The 15,442-nt window shown below is 36.0% G+C and overlaps 3 protein-coding genes across 5 annotated transcripts; 2 read left to right on the plus strand and 1 right to left on the minus strand.

The window, feature by feature from the left end:
* Nucleotides 1-480: 480 nt before the first annotated feature.
* Nucleotides 481-14,511, plus strand: LOC136263563 (uncharacterized). 2 transcript variants are annotated; one of them, XM_066058176.1, is made up of 5 exons: nt 481-613; nt 13,140-13,710; nt 13,805-13,867; nt 14,020-14,175; nt 14,242-14,511. In XM_066058176.1, the coding sequence occupies exons 2-5, from the start codon at nt 13,516-13,518 to the stop codon at nt 14,389-14,391; spliced, it is 564 nt and encodes a 187-aa protein (XP_065914248.1). In that variant the 5' UTR covers nt 481-613; nt 13,140-13,515; the 3' UTR covers nt 14,392-14,511. The 2 variants fall into 2 exon arrangements, with proteins under 2 accessions (XP_065914248.1, XP_065914249.1); XM_066058177.1 differs by lacking the exon at nt 13,805-13,867.
* Nucleotides 2,965-12,413, minus strand: LOC136263552 (uncharacterized). Of its 2 annotated transcripts, XM_066058162.1 has the most exons (9): nt 12,021-12,413; nt 11,827-11,859; nt 11,676-11,769; nt 8,285-8,391; nt 6,969-7,304; nt 5,090-5,437; nt 4,885-5,038; nt 3,589-3,683; nt 2,987-3,532 (listed from the first exon to the last, which is right to left on the minus strand). In XM_066058162.1, the coding sequence occupies exons 4-9, from the start codon at nt 8,333-8,335 to the stop codon at nt 3,218-3,220; spliced, it is 1,299 nt and encodes a 432-aa protein (XP_065914234.1). In that variant the 5' UTR covers nt 8,336-8,391; nt 11,676-11,769; nt 11,827-11,859; nt 12,021-12,413; the 3' UTR covers nt 2,987-3,217. The 2 variants fall into 2 exon arrangements, with proteins under 2 accessions (XP_065914233.1, XP_065914234.1); XM_066058161.1 differs by lacking the exons at nt 11,676-11,769; nt 11,827-11,859; nt 12,021-12,413 and adding an exon at nt 8,728-10,867 and having other exon boundaries at nt 2,965-3,532.
* On the plus strand, nt 7,886-11,103 carry LOC136263553 (uncharacterized). Its single transcript, XM_066058163.1, has 3 exons — nt 7,886-9,396; nt 9,795-10,120; nt 10,274-11,103. Exons 1-3 carry the CDS (start codon nt 9,069-9,071, stop codon nt 10,922-10,924), a joined length of 1,305 nt encoding a protein of 434 aa, XP_065914235.1. The 5' UTR covers nt 7,886-9,068; the 3' UTR covers nt 10,925-11,103.
* Nucleotides 14,512-15,442: the final 931 nt, after the last annotated feature.

A 15,442-nucleotide genomic window follows, 5' to 3' on the forward strand; every position in this document is an offset into this window, starting at 1 on the left:
AAACGCATTTCTTTGCTGTAAACAACGTATCTACCTCAAGTATTTGAGCGATATTAGAAATAATTCGTAGCAAAATAGCGTTAGCTAAGGGTATTGTGGTTATTATTGCTTTGTGTGTTTTCTCTGAGGCAATATTGGGTGCGGCAATGCCTTCGAAGGAAGCGGCACGGAAGAGTAGAAAGAAGGAGAATAACAGGGCGTACTATGAAGCTCATACAGAGTCTATACTCTCAGAGAGAAAGGAGTACAGCAGTGAATGCCGATCACAGCGTCATGCTAATGAGTACTACAAAAATGTAACAGCGTCGCGTGAGAAATCAGCTGAAGCCACCAAAACATCATTTAACAATGATTTGGCAAAGTCTCGCATTGAGTCAGCGGAAAGGCAAAGGGAATACTACCATCAAGACTTGGAAAAGTCTCGCACTGAAGTTGTAAAAAAGAAAAGGGAACACTACCATCAAGACTTGGAAAAGTCTCGTGTGGATTCTGCAGAGAGCACTAAAGAACATTACCGCAAGGATGTTGCCAAATCCCGTGCTGCTACTAGATCCTCAACCAGCAAGTACTACTTTTCTAATATTGAGAAACTGTGCAAAGGATCTAAACACAGGTAATGTTGTCTATAACATAGCTAGCAAACCATGGACATTGAAGAAATAGTAACTTTAGTGTCCTGTGTAATAGAAACTGCATGCACATAAAAGATAAGATTCATGCAATGTTTGTAAAAAGTACACAAACAAGTGGAACAAAAAATTAGGAATTTTCAATATGAGTAGGGATCAAAGTAATAAAAAGTACTGAAACAAGAGAGATTATCTACCACCTGAAGTCATGCTAGTACACACGTAATCCCTACTTCAGTGCCATTATATCTTAAATCTTGGCAACTGAAGTAGCGATTACATGTGTACTAGCATGACTTCAGGTGGTAGATAATCTCTCTTGTTTCAGTACTTTTTATTACTTTGATCCCTACTCATATTGAAAATTCCTAATTTTTTGTTCCACTTGTATAATATAGGGTTTCCAACTCAAAATAGGAAGGTGCTTACTTTTGATGTTTCTGGAGATTTTCACACAGACTGACCTTTAAGATAAAGCAAACAAGTACTAATTTACCATTGGATTGTTTGTAGCATTGCACACACAAAAACAACAAAAAGCGGTCATGTGACCAAAAATACCTTAATAGTTATATCAGACAGCCTATTGAAAAAATCATTGTATTATAGGGTAGTATTGTATTTCTTACCTTACTGAAGACTTCTACATCTTGGAGTGCTATAGCACATCCTGTGTAGCTGTAATGGGATTGTTGGCCACCTGACCACCACTGCACCTTATATTGAAAGAAATAGACAGTTTAATAAGTATTAGCACCTGTTTGTTTTATTCAGTTTGTGTGAAAGTTATCAGAAACAATGTAAAAGGTTGAGGCATCATCCCATTTTGCAGTGGAAATCCTATATGAAGGGATTTTTGGTCATGTAACCACTTTTTGGATATTTACATATGTTAAATTATGCTGATATTGAATTCTGCGAACAATCCAATAACAAATTAGCACTTGTTTGCTTTATGTTAAAGGTATGATCTATGTGAATACCTCCAGAAACAACAAAATGAAGTACTTTCCTATTTTGAGTGGAAATTCTATATATATGCCTCAATTGAGATCATAGACTGTACACACCCCATATGTAAACAATATTACAACCACATCCCAATATTATTCAAAACAATGAGTAGTACATTAATAAGGTGCCATCTTCATGAAGAGTATACGGGCTCCAAACATAAAGATCTATACCGCACTTGTGGAATGTCAATGTGGACAAAAATCCATTATACATGTTCAATTCACCAGTGCTTCATTTTCGTTTCTTCATTCGATGCACTAAATTACTAAGGAAATAACTATTTTGATGTGATACAATTATAGGTCTGCTCAAAGTACCCCAATCTTTTACTGTGCGTGGTCTTATCATAGCACAATACACAAAACTATTCAATGTTTCATCCCTTAAATATAATGCTCAAGAGTTGTTATCAGCCAACTTTGTGCTGATTATATAGGAACATCATATATTAACACAAGATGATGCAGCACAAGTGATAGGAGTACGTTTGTAGAATTATCGTACTGCTAAGTATGCGCAATCTAGTAATAGTTCAAAAATCATTAAAGTTCCTATACTAGTACAGTGAAACCTCACTTAGTGGCCACCTCATTATAGTGGTCAGGTCAGCAAGTCCAAACATATTTTCTATTATGTTACATTTATTTAATTTTCGTTAATAGGGCCACCTCATTATAAAGGCCAGTGGCCACATACCACTGGACCAAACTGGTAAAACTAATAAAATGTTCCCTCAGTAAAGAGGCCAGCTGAGCAGGCAGTCAAGGTATCACTGCAAAAGTTGCTGCTCTTAAGTGCACATTTTAACTACTGAAAGCGGTACCCACACTGTAAAAACTGAAAGGTAGATTTAACCCAAAAAAATGGGTAGTTTTACCAGAAACTCAGGTAACCAAAATTTTAGGTAGAAGCAACCATTTATTTTAAAGGTTATAGGAACCATCTATGTGAAGAGGTAACTTTAACCTAAGATTGGTAACATCAACCAAGATCCAAAATGTTATAACAACTTTGTGTGGGTTGAAAGTACCTCCATCAAGGTAGGTAATAATAACCACCAGGTGTTGCTTTAACTATAGCAGGAATTAAAGTAACCACTTCAGTATTAGGTTAAAAAGCCTGCAGTTAGTGGTGGTGTTAACCACAATACCAGTGGTTAGTTACTACTTACAGAATGAACTATTTACCTTCCTTATAATTAGCTATGATAACCATCCAGAAAGTTACTTATACCATATGGTTGGTAATAATGACTGTTACAATTGGTTGTTGTTGTTTGTACCTAGATGATAACCTGCCTCACCACTGTTTGCTTTCTGCGAATTTGTAGCATATTATAAATCCTTTAGTATTTATCACACATAGTATACAAGTCACAAATCGTCATCAAGGATTAAACAACAGTCTTGTACTTGTTTACATAGTGACAACATAATATTATCTCTTAGTAACAGTAATCATGAACAAATATATAGACTTTTACAACATGGCATATACGTAACATAACTAGTACAGCCTGTAAAGATGTTATATATGGGTACAGTCTTGTTTGTCAATAGATATATTTATGTTCACAGGTTACGTTTAATATCTGACGTGACTGCCAAATATGATGCACTGCGGTCAGTACTATCAGGATAGGAGAAGATATAATCCTGAAGAAACCACATAAAGCTTTTGGTTTGGGTTGAGTACTCAAGGTAAAATGAATAGTATGCTGAAAACGTAAGAAAGATGGCATCTGGCAATGTTGAACACTGACAGAGAGTCATGTTTTCCACAAAAACAAAAAATTGGTCATCTGGACCTACACCAAGGTACCCTCCTATTCGTGGTGCTGCATATGATGTCTGTGACTTTGCTGCATCCTCTACTCTTGTGGATATCTACACAAGAAACAATAAATATCATAGTTGCAGTTTCATTATTCATAGAACCATACTTGATACTCCGTGTAAACAAATTTGATCGTCTCTTTGGCATTTTTCGGAGCTAACAACTCCACTAGTATGCTCAGAGCTAAAATATCATCACCATCTGAAAGTAGAAATAAAAATACATTAATGACAATGGTCATGTGCTTTAGAACATGGCATGCATAGTGTGCTTTGACCATTGGAAGACAAAGAGATCTTACCAGAGGAGGGTGGACACGATATAAGCGCTATTGAAAATTATTACCGTTAATTGAATATTTCTAATACCAAGACTAAAATGAAGTGATAAAACCTGTTTAGCAACAGCCACACTAATTTATCTTGTGCTTCTTGTGACAAACGGAAGAAAATGAGTACAAAGATGTCCTATTTCCTGCTTGATTCTCCATGAGGACACGCTAGCGGCGTCCGCTTTCCTTTCTTTAATTCCATGGGAGCGAGCATAGGAGGCATATTGTATATCATAATACCTTCTTCAACGATTGTTGGGCTCGAATAGAAGCTTATAAGGTGTCGCTAGAGTGCAACGCATCGATTCCACCGACAAACTTACTGCACACGTGATCTATAAATTCAAGGGCGATTTACGTGTTGGGAATAGTGGGGAAGAGTGGGGCAGACCGGCTAAATATACTAAACGTGAAGCACACTTTCGAATGGTACCCATTTAAACTTCGCTGAAGGCTTGGTTATACTTTTAATACAAATGTATGCACTCACGTGCGCTTGTCCACCCTCCTCTGAGATCTTACAATCCACAAAGAGACCTACTAGCTGGCCATAAAAATAGTTTGACACTTTCTGAGTAATTTTATTTAGACTTCAAACACATTCACTGTATACTATTTGCAAATTGTGTTTTAAACCTCATGTACCAAGTACCTATTAAAACTCTGTAAAACAACATGACTTCACAAGAAATGAGACTTTGAATTGTACCAACAGATAGTGATGTACCGATTAATCGGTAAAGCATCAGAAATCGATTTATCGGCCAAATTTTGGAAATATCGGTAATTATTAGTAGATGTTTTGACAGATTAATTTTGCTGACCCTAACAACATTATATTTAAGAAATCAAGACAGAAATTAAGGAAATATATTGCAATATTGCATAAAACATGTAGAAATTGAGTAAATATAAACATCGGATCGGTTATCGGTATCGGCCAGTATGTAATTCAAGTATCAGATAATCGGTTAATCTCTTATTGGTGGATCACTACCAACAGACATGGTCATAAGATATTACTTTAAATACAGACTTCTATGATATGCAATAATAGCAGTCACACTGTACCTTCTTCACGAGCAGTCTTCAGCACTTCTTTGACGTTCTTCTTAGAGCTTTTTTTGCCCAATGCAATGATAGCTGGAACATATCGAGCCCATTCCCTCAGAAAAGAATCTTTTACATTTGCTCTCCCTGTTATCATAGCTAATTCTTGCTCCAACTGTATACAATAACAACATAAACATTTAACAATATTACTGTACATGCTTACAATTGCTGGAAATTTGAGGCATGGATATTCAGTAATGATAGACTTAACACTGGTGGCATCTTTCCGTACATAAACCCATCGATTCTGAAAAGTGGTTTTCATTAATGGAAGCAATACCCGGTCACGAGGAGTGCGATTTTTCATTTCTTCCACCATAGCCTTGTTGTGTTCTTCAAAAGTCTCCAAATCCACAATAGGTGAGTTCTGAGTTAGTGGGTACCTTCTTTGAAGTTTGTCCTTGTTATTACTTCTTTTTGGAGCAGGTGATTGATCAATGGAAGCTCCTCTCTTTCTGTCCAGTTTGATTAAATTTCGGATTCTTTCAATCATTTTGTCCACCCATGAAGTCTGCAGCAATAAAACTTTCACATAAGAGCAAATTCATACATCATACAAATACAAGAAGTATATATAATATAATTTTAAAAGATGCCATCAAATTTCAGAAAATTGTCAAAATAAGCATGAGATATGCTAAAGATTTAACTGTACATGGCCGAAGTACAAAGTTCTTACTATTAAAATTGTGTTTCTAGTAGGGGTGTACTGATACACCGATATCATATCGGTTGCTGGTACGGAGACTTTTGTCAATATCGGTAGGGATCAATATTACTGCCAAAACCGATACGATATACCGATATACAGTACAACTGGGCTGTCTTAAAGACAGTGTGCACTGACTATGCCATGTAATACAGCTAACAAGACTGGGAAACAGTGACTTTCTTGCTTATTGCAAAACACTATGCTACGAGAAGCCATCTAAGTGCACACACATGGCTACTGTTTTATTGTTATAACATTTACCAATCATACAATCAACAATCAAATTAGTGAGTTTTAAAAGCAACCATGGAATGAACCAGAGAATACAACCTAGAACAACCAGCCATTAAAATGGAGAGTAATCTTAGCAGGAGTATCCATTAAAATATTTGTTGTCTGGGCCACATAATAAAGGCCACACCACCATAGGCAACGAAGCATTGCCAGTGATCTTACAGTGGTTATAAGTGCATAAATATAGTTTAATTTGACATCTCCATTTGGTTTCTAAATTTATATCGGTATATCAGATCAGTATCGGTGTTTAGATTCAACATATCGGAATATATCGGATTGGTTCAAAATTTCTGTATCAGTTGGCTAATTGCCACGTAAGAAGCCATACCATGCTCTATGCATTTTACTCTCCAATGTTGCAAGAAGCAACCAATCCACTGTAGCGTAAATCTGCAGTACATGTATACAGTCCACAGTACTTGTATTCTTGCTTATTATTTTAGCTCCAATATTCGGTATAGCTGTTCTTCCATACAAAAACGTACACAAACTAATTACAAAAAACGAAATACAAGTACAAATATAGTGGATGGAAACTTGGAGGACAAAACATCATCATCTAGTAATCATTCCACCAGTGTTCAGCTGAATATAACCATGTGGCAAATGCTATGCATTGCTAGAAAATGCCAGAATTTAATGCACTATAGCAACTTAGATTGCACACGTGAAGTTACAAAAATCACTACCATATTGTGTACTTTGCACGGGAGGATCAACGGCGGCAGTTGTACTCCATTGGCCATACAATGACAAAATGTGTGTTGTTTTGTTAATATGGCAGTTATTCCATAGATATGTGGTAAACAAACTGTTTTATCTCTGAATGAGTGCATACAATATGCACGAGTATTTATACCCATTGTTCCTCCCATGCAAAACCATCCAAGTATTAATTAAAGCACCACAAATTCGTGCTGTATGGAAAACACAGCACTCAGGATAGGAAAAATTAAAAATAGACAGTTATTGCTATTTAAATGTACAAATTATACTCTTTAATATGTGTACAATTGCATAAAACATAACTTACATAGCCATCACCTATATCATCCTTCATATATGGATATTTAAGGATAAGGAGTCTGGCAACCTGCTCACAGTTGCTTCTGGTTGGCTTCGAACCCACTTTAGAAATTGTAAGAGTAACCAAGGTTCTAACAATATCATTCCGACTTTCTCGTGTTAGCTCCTTTCTCTTAATACAGGCATCCGTCTCTGGTCTCCAGTGAGAAGGTATTTCAAAACTGCTTGCGGACAGACTTCTTGATGTACACGAAGCAACAGACTGTGTTGAACATGTCGAACCTTGATCACTACATGGAGTTGGACTGTACGTATCAACAGATGACAAAGCAGGAATATCATCCTATATAAAAATCATATTTACAATTACTGCAAACTTTTCATGAACACTACATACATAATATTATGTCAACAATTAAACTTCAAGCAATCAAATACAGCCTCAACTCACAATGTATATACGTAGCTACGTGGGATGCCTAAACATCATAAAATTATCATACATGAGTACCGTTTATTGCAAATACAGAGTATGGGTCAGTGCTAATTCTCAAGATCTTGCTAAGTGGTTGTGAAATACATGGTAGTGCAATGATTTTCCTATAAGAGTATTGGACTGCTCTATTAGAACATCTTGAAATCTCCCCTGGTGAAGACGATATTGGTTATAGCTAAAAATTTAACACTGAGAATAGCCATGTATCACCCACTATTACATGTGCTTTGCAAATATTCTAATAAATTAGTGCACATGCAATCTTTTTGATTTATACAAAAATTGTAAGTTAATAGTCTCTCCAGCTTTAGAAGAACCAGATAATGCCTGGTTTAGTATAGGTAAGACATGCAGTGCTAGGATTCTTCAGTGGATAAACAACCCAAAGAATAATCACTGATGCAAGCCGAGGCTGATTATTACATCATTCCTGAGGGAGAATCCTAGCAATGCATGTCTTAGCTGTTTAGACAATGGCCCATGTGACTGAAATCTTAAACTTGTTAGGAATCCAGTATGTAATCTATGTGTCAAAGTTTGTGGCAAGGTGTCTTACCAGAGTAAAAACCCTGCATACCTCAAAGCATTCTCTGCATGCCATTGTCTAATTGTTGAGAGTCTGTTCCAAGCCTAGCCCATGAGACCAGTCACAGATGCAATAATTAGGTAACTTAAGTATGGCTTTACACTGGAATATAGTGTTTCTTTTTTGCCGATATTGTAATTAATTTTATGGCTTTCAGTGAATACTTGTACTGTAAAACATTAATAAATAAATTTAAAAATATACTTATAAATAAGACGGCTACTACATACACCTAAAATACCTTTGAAATAAGCCTCAACAGCTTCTTTACAATGCCTATGGCAGGTATCATTTCCTTTAAGTCCTGCTCACTCAACTGTAAGAATTCTTTACCATCAATGTAATTCTCTACAAAAAAAAATAAAAAATCACATTGCTGTACACATCAACAAGCTACATGTATACTGACAAAGTGGAAGACACTTGCCGTGAAAGATGGCAAGTTGTGTGAACAATTTTTAAAGCTATGTGACAAGACCGGGTACTGTACAATGTTTTTAGGCAATCCAGTCCGTTAATGAGACCTGGAGAGTACAGCCGGGGCATCCAACAGGGCTGCTAGTAAGTTTTGACTAAGCTTAGAACTGCTGTTGTCACTTCAACTAGACAGACATAGTCTGCAGCTACGCCGTTCCTCGCTGTGTGCCAAATGAGTTAACCTTTAGTAGCTAGCTAGTTACGTACCTTTCAGAATTTCACAAAAAGACTCCGGAATGCCTTGGTTTACGTTAAGGTAAAACACAAGTTCGTCAACTGACATACTTTCGTTGAGTTCGTTCGGAATCTCGCTCTGAAGCTGGTCAACGTCAGTGGACGACATCGTCTCGGACATTATTGAGCTACCAACGAGGCCACCAAGCTTGAACAAATCTACCAAACTTGAAAGCACTAAACCAAAAAAGGCGGCAAACACCATATGAGCGCCAAGTTACACCGCCAATTTTTTAGCTATCACGTGTGCATGGTAGCCTATAGTTACCTGAGAGCAGTGGTGATGATTGTCGTGTTACCGATAGAAACTCCAGATGGCGAGTAGTTCTAGCGCCGGTACCAGCGGGCAATATGCAAGGTTTAAGTGCCCCCTTTGTGTTTTCCAGGCACTTAATATACGACTAGTTTTAAGTCACCTACGACTAGTTCATTCCAGTAATCCACGCTTTTCAGTTGTGTGTGGAATCGGTGGTTGCAGTAATACTTCCAAGTCATATTCAGCTCTCTATCAACATATCTACAAAAAGCATAAAGATTCCGGCATAATTCAGTCTCGAGTTCATAGAGCATCGCAACAGTTGAATTGTTCCGATGAACCTGAGATATCCTCTTTCAATTTTCACGATGACGCTTTCCAACAAGGTTTGTGTATATAGTAGCTATACACTGTATGTCAGTCTCCCATGCAGTAACGGTGGTCTAATATGGTTCCTGCGATAGTGTACACACAATGCACATATATTATAATTTGTGCTTGCTGTACAGTACATTAATTGTGTCAAAGTTAATAGTGGAGTACATATGCATTGTAACTATTGCTTTATACTGTCATAGAGTTATAAAAGTGGGTCGTAAAGATGATCACATCATATAGTTTACTGTTCCAGTAGCTAGTGGATTTAATGATCCCTTGTGGCGAAACCAACTTTTGTGAATACTTAGCAGCACTCATGCAACTTGTGATGCAGTAACTAATCCCAATTGCTTTAATAAAGGCATCACATTCTAATGAATCATTAATTAAATACCATTGTATATAGGAAATGAAGATTTCAATCCAGATCTGGAGCATTTGCTAGGCATTGATGCGATTCGTCAAAAGAAAGCCAGCGCCCTTTATTTGTTGAAATTAAAAGAAAACCATCGTTTGTCTCAGACAGCGATCGATGATGTTATGGAAGGGTCAAAGACTGTTTTTTCCCACACAGTGCAAATTCTTCACAGTGGTATTCGTGCTAAGCTTGCTTCACTTGGAATAGATGATACACAAATTGACAGTGTGTTTAAAGACTTAGCCGATCCTTTTGTTGGCTTGGAAACAAGATATAAACAAGAGAAGTGTTTTGTAGAAGATCTTGGCTTAGTGGTAAGTTTGAACTAGTACATAATACTCTGTTGAAGCAGTAACTAAGATTACTATGGTAAATGCATCAATGCAAGTATTTTGGTAAATTCACTTATAAACATAAAGTTTTAAGGACGGTGAATGAACGTACACCAATCTGTTATTTTACTATAGGAACCAGAGGAGATTTTAGTTGGTGAACCTTTTTATGCTGCAAGGTTTTCAGGAACTAAGAGATCGCTAGTAGAACAACGCGACTCTTTTCAATATATTCCTATTTTTAAGACGCTTGAAAGACTACTGGGAGGTTCCAGTCTGTTGGAATTCATTGATAATCCTCACAGGAGATCAGATGATAAACTTGAAGATTTTTGTGATGGAGAATTAGCTTGCAATCACCCATTATTTTCAAATGATCCACTTGCACTTCAAGTAATTGCCTACTTTGATGAGCTTGAAGTTTGTAACCCCCTAGGCACACATACCAAGAAACATAAATTTGGCATCATTTTATTCACTCTCGGTAACATTCCACCTAAATTTCGATCTACATTAAGGAGCATTAATTTAGTTGCTTGTGCAACACATCCTGTAATTCAGAAATATGGTATTGACACTATTCTTGAACCATTTATAAAAGATTTGAATACGTTAACTACGCATGGTATTAATGTTAACATCAGTGGCCATCAGCGCAACTTTAAAGGAGGTTTGATGTGTTTTCTGGCTGATAATCTAGCTAGTAATCTTTTGGGAGGATTCAAGGAGTCTTTTTCTTTTTCACAGATTTTGTCGTACTTGTATGGTCAAAACTACATCATATAAGGACAAGTTTTTGTCAAGTGATTTTTGTCAACGAACTGCTGAAATACACAAGAGACAATGTGATGAGTTGGATGCAGCTGAAGGAGATCTAAAAGATCATTACTCTAAAACATACGGAATCAATCGTCGTAGTAAGTTGATGTGTGCAAAAAATTTTTCCATGTTTGATGGTGGTTTACCACATGGTGCTATGCATGATATCCTAGAAGGTGTTGCTCAACTTGAGGTCAAGCTACTGGTTAAACATTGTGTGAATGAGAAATATATTACTGTAGCTGAATATAATCACCGTATTGAGAATTTTGATTATGGCAAAAATGAGATGGACAGGCCAGGAATAATAACTAGAGAATTGCTGGGCTCTAATGATAAAAAATTTCATTTATCGGCTGCCCAAACATTACTTCTTTGTCAAATTATCCCTTTGATAATGGGAGATTGTGTTCCTGAAGGAGATGAACACTGGCAGTGTTTTCTTTTACTGCTAAAAATTTTTGATATTGTGTTTTCTCCTGTTGTACCCAAGGGATATTGTGCTGTCCTAAAACTACTGATTGCGGAGCATCATTCTCTTTTCAAGTCATTACATTCAAGTTCAATGATTACACCCAAGTTTCATTTTCTTGTTCATTATCCTGACCAAATTGTTTCACTCGGACCAATGACCAGGTATTAGACTATGCGGCATGAAGCTAAACTTAGCTTGTTTAAAAAGGCTTCTCATTTGGGGAACTTTAAGAATATTGCTTACACATTAGCAAGTCGACATCAGCGATGGATGTGTTATCAGTTGGCTTCTGATAACATGCTTCAGTCTTGCTTTGAGTGTGGTCCGGGCAGTAGCCCTAGTACAATTGGACAACAGCCACACCAACTAGGAAGCATCATCCAGCGAGCCATACCTTCAATAAGCAACGATGCCACTGTTTTCCATCCTAAGTGGGTTAAGAAAAACAGTATAAACTATTGCAATAACAATTGCTATGTTATAATAGGGACAGATGGAACTGATCCCTTGTTTGGTCATTTAATTGATGTCTACGTTGTTGGGGGTGATTTGTTACTGCTACATGTGTACCATTGTCAGACTATTTACTTTGACGATCATTTTCATTCTTATGTCATCAGTGACACCACAAATATGTCGATTGTGTGTCTTCAAGATCTTTTAAGTCCTTTTGTACTTCATGGGCACAAACTCTTTGATGGAAGATCTGAAACTTACATAACCATGAAACATTTGATTTTTAGTTAACCTAACTATCATATGAACATAACTTTTAATTTGGTTATTTTGACATTTTTGTAGTTTGTTTTAACCTATTTACACAGTCAAATGTACCTAAGTTATAAGAAGGATAAACAACCAATCTGTTTGAAAGTTATTTCTACTAAGTATGGGTTGAAATTACTCAAATAGTTAAATATATCCAACAAAGTAGATTTAACTCACTTAATGTTGCATTAACCATATATTATCTAGGTAGTTTTTACCATTGTGGTTATTTCTACCTTGCAGTTTTTACAGTGCATTATTCTGGCAGTATACTTCATGATTTTCCAGCCATTATGTCTCAAGTATTGCTGGAGTAATTGGTACATCATATGCTCCTACCTTTCTCTGTAATAAACTCTACATAGTGTGTTTAGTTAGATCAAATGTATAATGATGTTACAGTTGCTGGTTTGTTGAAAATCTCAATAATAAGGCCATTTTGTTTTATGGCTGCATGAATAAGGTTTTCGGTAATAGGGCCACTTCAGTAATAGGGCCACTTATCATGGGTCCCATAGGTGGCCCTATTAATGAAGTTTCACTGTATCAGAATGATGGAATAAAATTGTTGGTGATTTTAATACCGGATTTGAGGGTAACTTAATACTAACCACAAACCACAAATCAATCATTATGTTGTTCCTCATAACTCAACTGCAGTGTATATACTAAGTCTGACAAGTAAATAAGATAATCTGTATACTACTAGTGTATTAGTAGAGTATGGTTTAATGCATTCAATTGTGAAATGGCTCTCTCCAGATTACGGATCTATCTACATAGCTATTTCATAAAGTTAGCATGAAAATGTATAGGAATTAACAACTCATATACAGCAATTAGTATTATATTCCACTGCATTATGTATGTTATAACTTATTTTGTTCAGCCAAGTAGCTATATATATACACACAATCGAAAATTATCTTGTTATTGTAGATGGAAATATTCCTGAGTCCTGACTTAAGTTGGAATTGAGTGGTTAATTCATGGAATTGAAATAACACATTTTCCCAGAAGGAATTAATATTTAGCAACAGAGGATGTGGATACTAAAATGGTGGAATTAATAATTTTAAAAATATTATACTGATGTTTGCATTGCTGTTTAGAAAAATTCCCTTCTTGTAACATGACTGGAATGCATCCAATCATGTTTCCCACATACCAGATACCAAATTTCAACATAGTTCCGATCATGTTGCAAAATGCACAGTTGAAAGAGTATAAAAGAGCTACAGATGCCTGAAGATTTCAGTTGAGAGCAAATCAGTGTAACTAAAAAGATCTGTTATCAAAGAGAAGAGACCTGAAAATGATTAGGATCAATATCATTATAGGATTTATAGCTTTGGTGCTTGTGATGGGAGGTCAAGCAGTTCCTGTTAACAGTGATTCAACTGAACAGAAAACAACAATTCCTACCTCTGACATCAGTGGACTACACAAAAATGCAGAATTGCAGGTTTTCAAAATACTGCAACAAATTACACGTCTGGAGTTGGCCAAAGTACGTAGGTAGCTACACACATCTATGTACAAACACTAGTTATAGTTTAAGGTAATACTATGACGATTATCATTGTGTTTGTATTGTTTTAAAGAATGAAACATATGACCTATTTCACCAAATCTGCTACGAACGCTACAACACAATGTGTGAAGTTGTAAGTTGAGAATCTCTTGGGCATACATAACACCTGCATACAGTCTCAGACATACATACATTGATACACACACGCACATGCACGCACACACACTCACCATGCACACACGCACGGCACATACATACAAGGTTACTATTCTCTTACACTTGTAGGATATCAATACCATCAGGGATGACGTCACATCACTGGCACAGCTACTCCCTGTTATTCAACATCTTGCTAACAATGAAACTGATGAATATATTATTACTAAATACAATGAAACGATCAAATTCATGGAGAATAGTATTTCAGCCCTTAACAACCTGGTAAGTTCAACACAGAGATACACTAATACTTGATCATACTTCACCACACTTCTCCACACATTGTAGATTAGAGCATTAGACAGTAAGGATGCTGCACCAGCAACTACAACAGAAAATCAACGATATGAAAATCTTGATAACTTTGTGAAGCTGAGTATGCTCAAGTTACAAGTGGAATTGACCTTCAGAGATCTTGAACACCTTCCAATAAACTAACAGTCTTGTAGAATATGATGGGCAGTTTTAGTAGTACATAGGACAAGTTGAAATATGACATTGTAATTTTTTACTGTGTACACTTTTGGCACTTGTATCACTTATTAATTAAATTGATAATTGTTTGAGAAGAGGGCTATAGGTTGAATATTGTGGAGATAGTATCACTGTTGCATGGTATTGCCCATTTGCTTTACTAGTTGACAGTTACAATTGTCAATGACATGTATGCATGACTACGTAAACACAAAATACTTTTTAAAATGTCTTTTGAGGAGGACTGTATCTTTTGCAAGTATGATTGACAGTGTGAATTTTTTTGTCATGGCTATCATCCTGTTAAGGACAAACTTAATCATATACAGTGTACCAGTCTGTTTAAACATAGTTATACAAGAGGTCTATGTATATTATGCAATCTATGCATATATACGTACAAACAGAAAATGATGCCAAATCAACTAGCTGATATGAACTAAATGAATTTCAAGGTTAACCAACTGGTATTAGTTGCTGTCTCTTCTCTTGTGTCCTCATACTTTAAAATAATATTTTAAGAACTGTAAAGACAATATACAAGGTACAGCAGGAGTCCCAATTAGGCTTCAAAGAAAGCTATATATAGGAATATAACTCTAAATAACAATTAAGATTAAATAACAGTTAAATAATAGTATAAGGTCTTAGGAGCCAACTAAACCTGTAGTTATAGAGGTAAGATCATAAATTCAGAACTATGAATGTTATATAGTGCCTCCTGAGTAGGCACCGGCCTATTATGCCCGAAATTTTACCTATTATGCTTTTGAGCATTGCTCAAAAATTAAGCCTATTATGCTCAAAATTATGCTTTCGAAATCAAAATTATGCTCTAGAAGTGACTGTTTTATTAGAGTATATCAACCTTTCCTGACTGCTCTATTAGAGTATCTCGATCTTATTTCTGCAAAGTGTGAATAACCAACAAAGAAACGGTTTAATAAGTTGTATTACGTGTTTTTGATTATGAAATGTACTAATAATACTATTGGCAGTGAATATTTGCTTTCTT

Source organism: Dysidea avara, chromosome 8 (assembly GCF_963678975.1).
Source record: "Dysidea avara chromosome 8, odDysAvar1.4, whole genome shotgun sequence".
In the NCBI taxonomy this organism is placed as follows: Eukaryota; Metazoa; Porifera; class Demospongiae; order Dictyoceratida; family Dysideidae; genus Dysidea; species Dysidea avara.

Coding starts and splice junctions, on each gene's coding strand:
- LOC136263552 (XM_066058161.1), bottom strand. CDS start 8,959: ATGGTGTTTGCCGCCTTTTTTGGTTTAGTGCTTTCAAGTTTGGTAGAT. Junction 5,438..6,968: donor ATGATATAGGTGATGGCTAT/GTAAGTTATGTT, acceptor TTATTGCTGCAG/ACTTCATGGGTGGACAAAAT. Junction 3,533..3,588: donor TTGTTTACACGGAGTATCAA/GTATGGTTCTAT, acceptor TTTCTTGTGTAG/ATATCCACAAGAGTAGAGGA.
- LOC136263553 (XM_066058163.1), top strand. CDS start 9,069: ATGGCGAGTAGTTCTAGCGCCGGTACCAGCGGGCAATATGCAAGGTTT. Junction 9,397..9,794: donor CGATGACGCTTTCCAACAAG/GTTTGTGTATAT, acceptor CATTGTATATAG/GAAATGAAGATTTCAATCCA. Junction 10,121..10,273: donor TAGAAGATCTTGGCTTAGTG/GTAAGTTTGAAC, acceptor ATTTTACTATAG/GAACCAGAGGAGATTTTAGT.
- LOC136263563 (XM_066058176.1), top strand. CDS start 13,516: ATGATTAGGATCAATATCATTATAGGATTTATAGCTTTGGTGCTTGTG. Junction 13,868..14,019: donor ACAACACAATGTGTGAAGTT/GTAAGTTGAGAA, acceptor TTACACTTGTAG/GATATCAATACCATCAGGGA. Junction 14,176..14,241: donor TTTCAGCCCTTAACAACCTG/GTAAGTTCAACA, acceptor CACACATTGTAG/ATTAGAGCATTAGACAGTAA.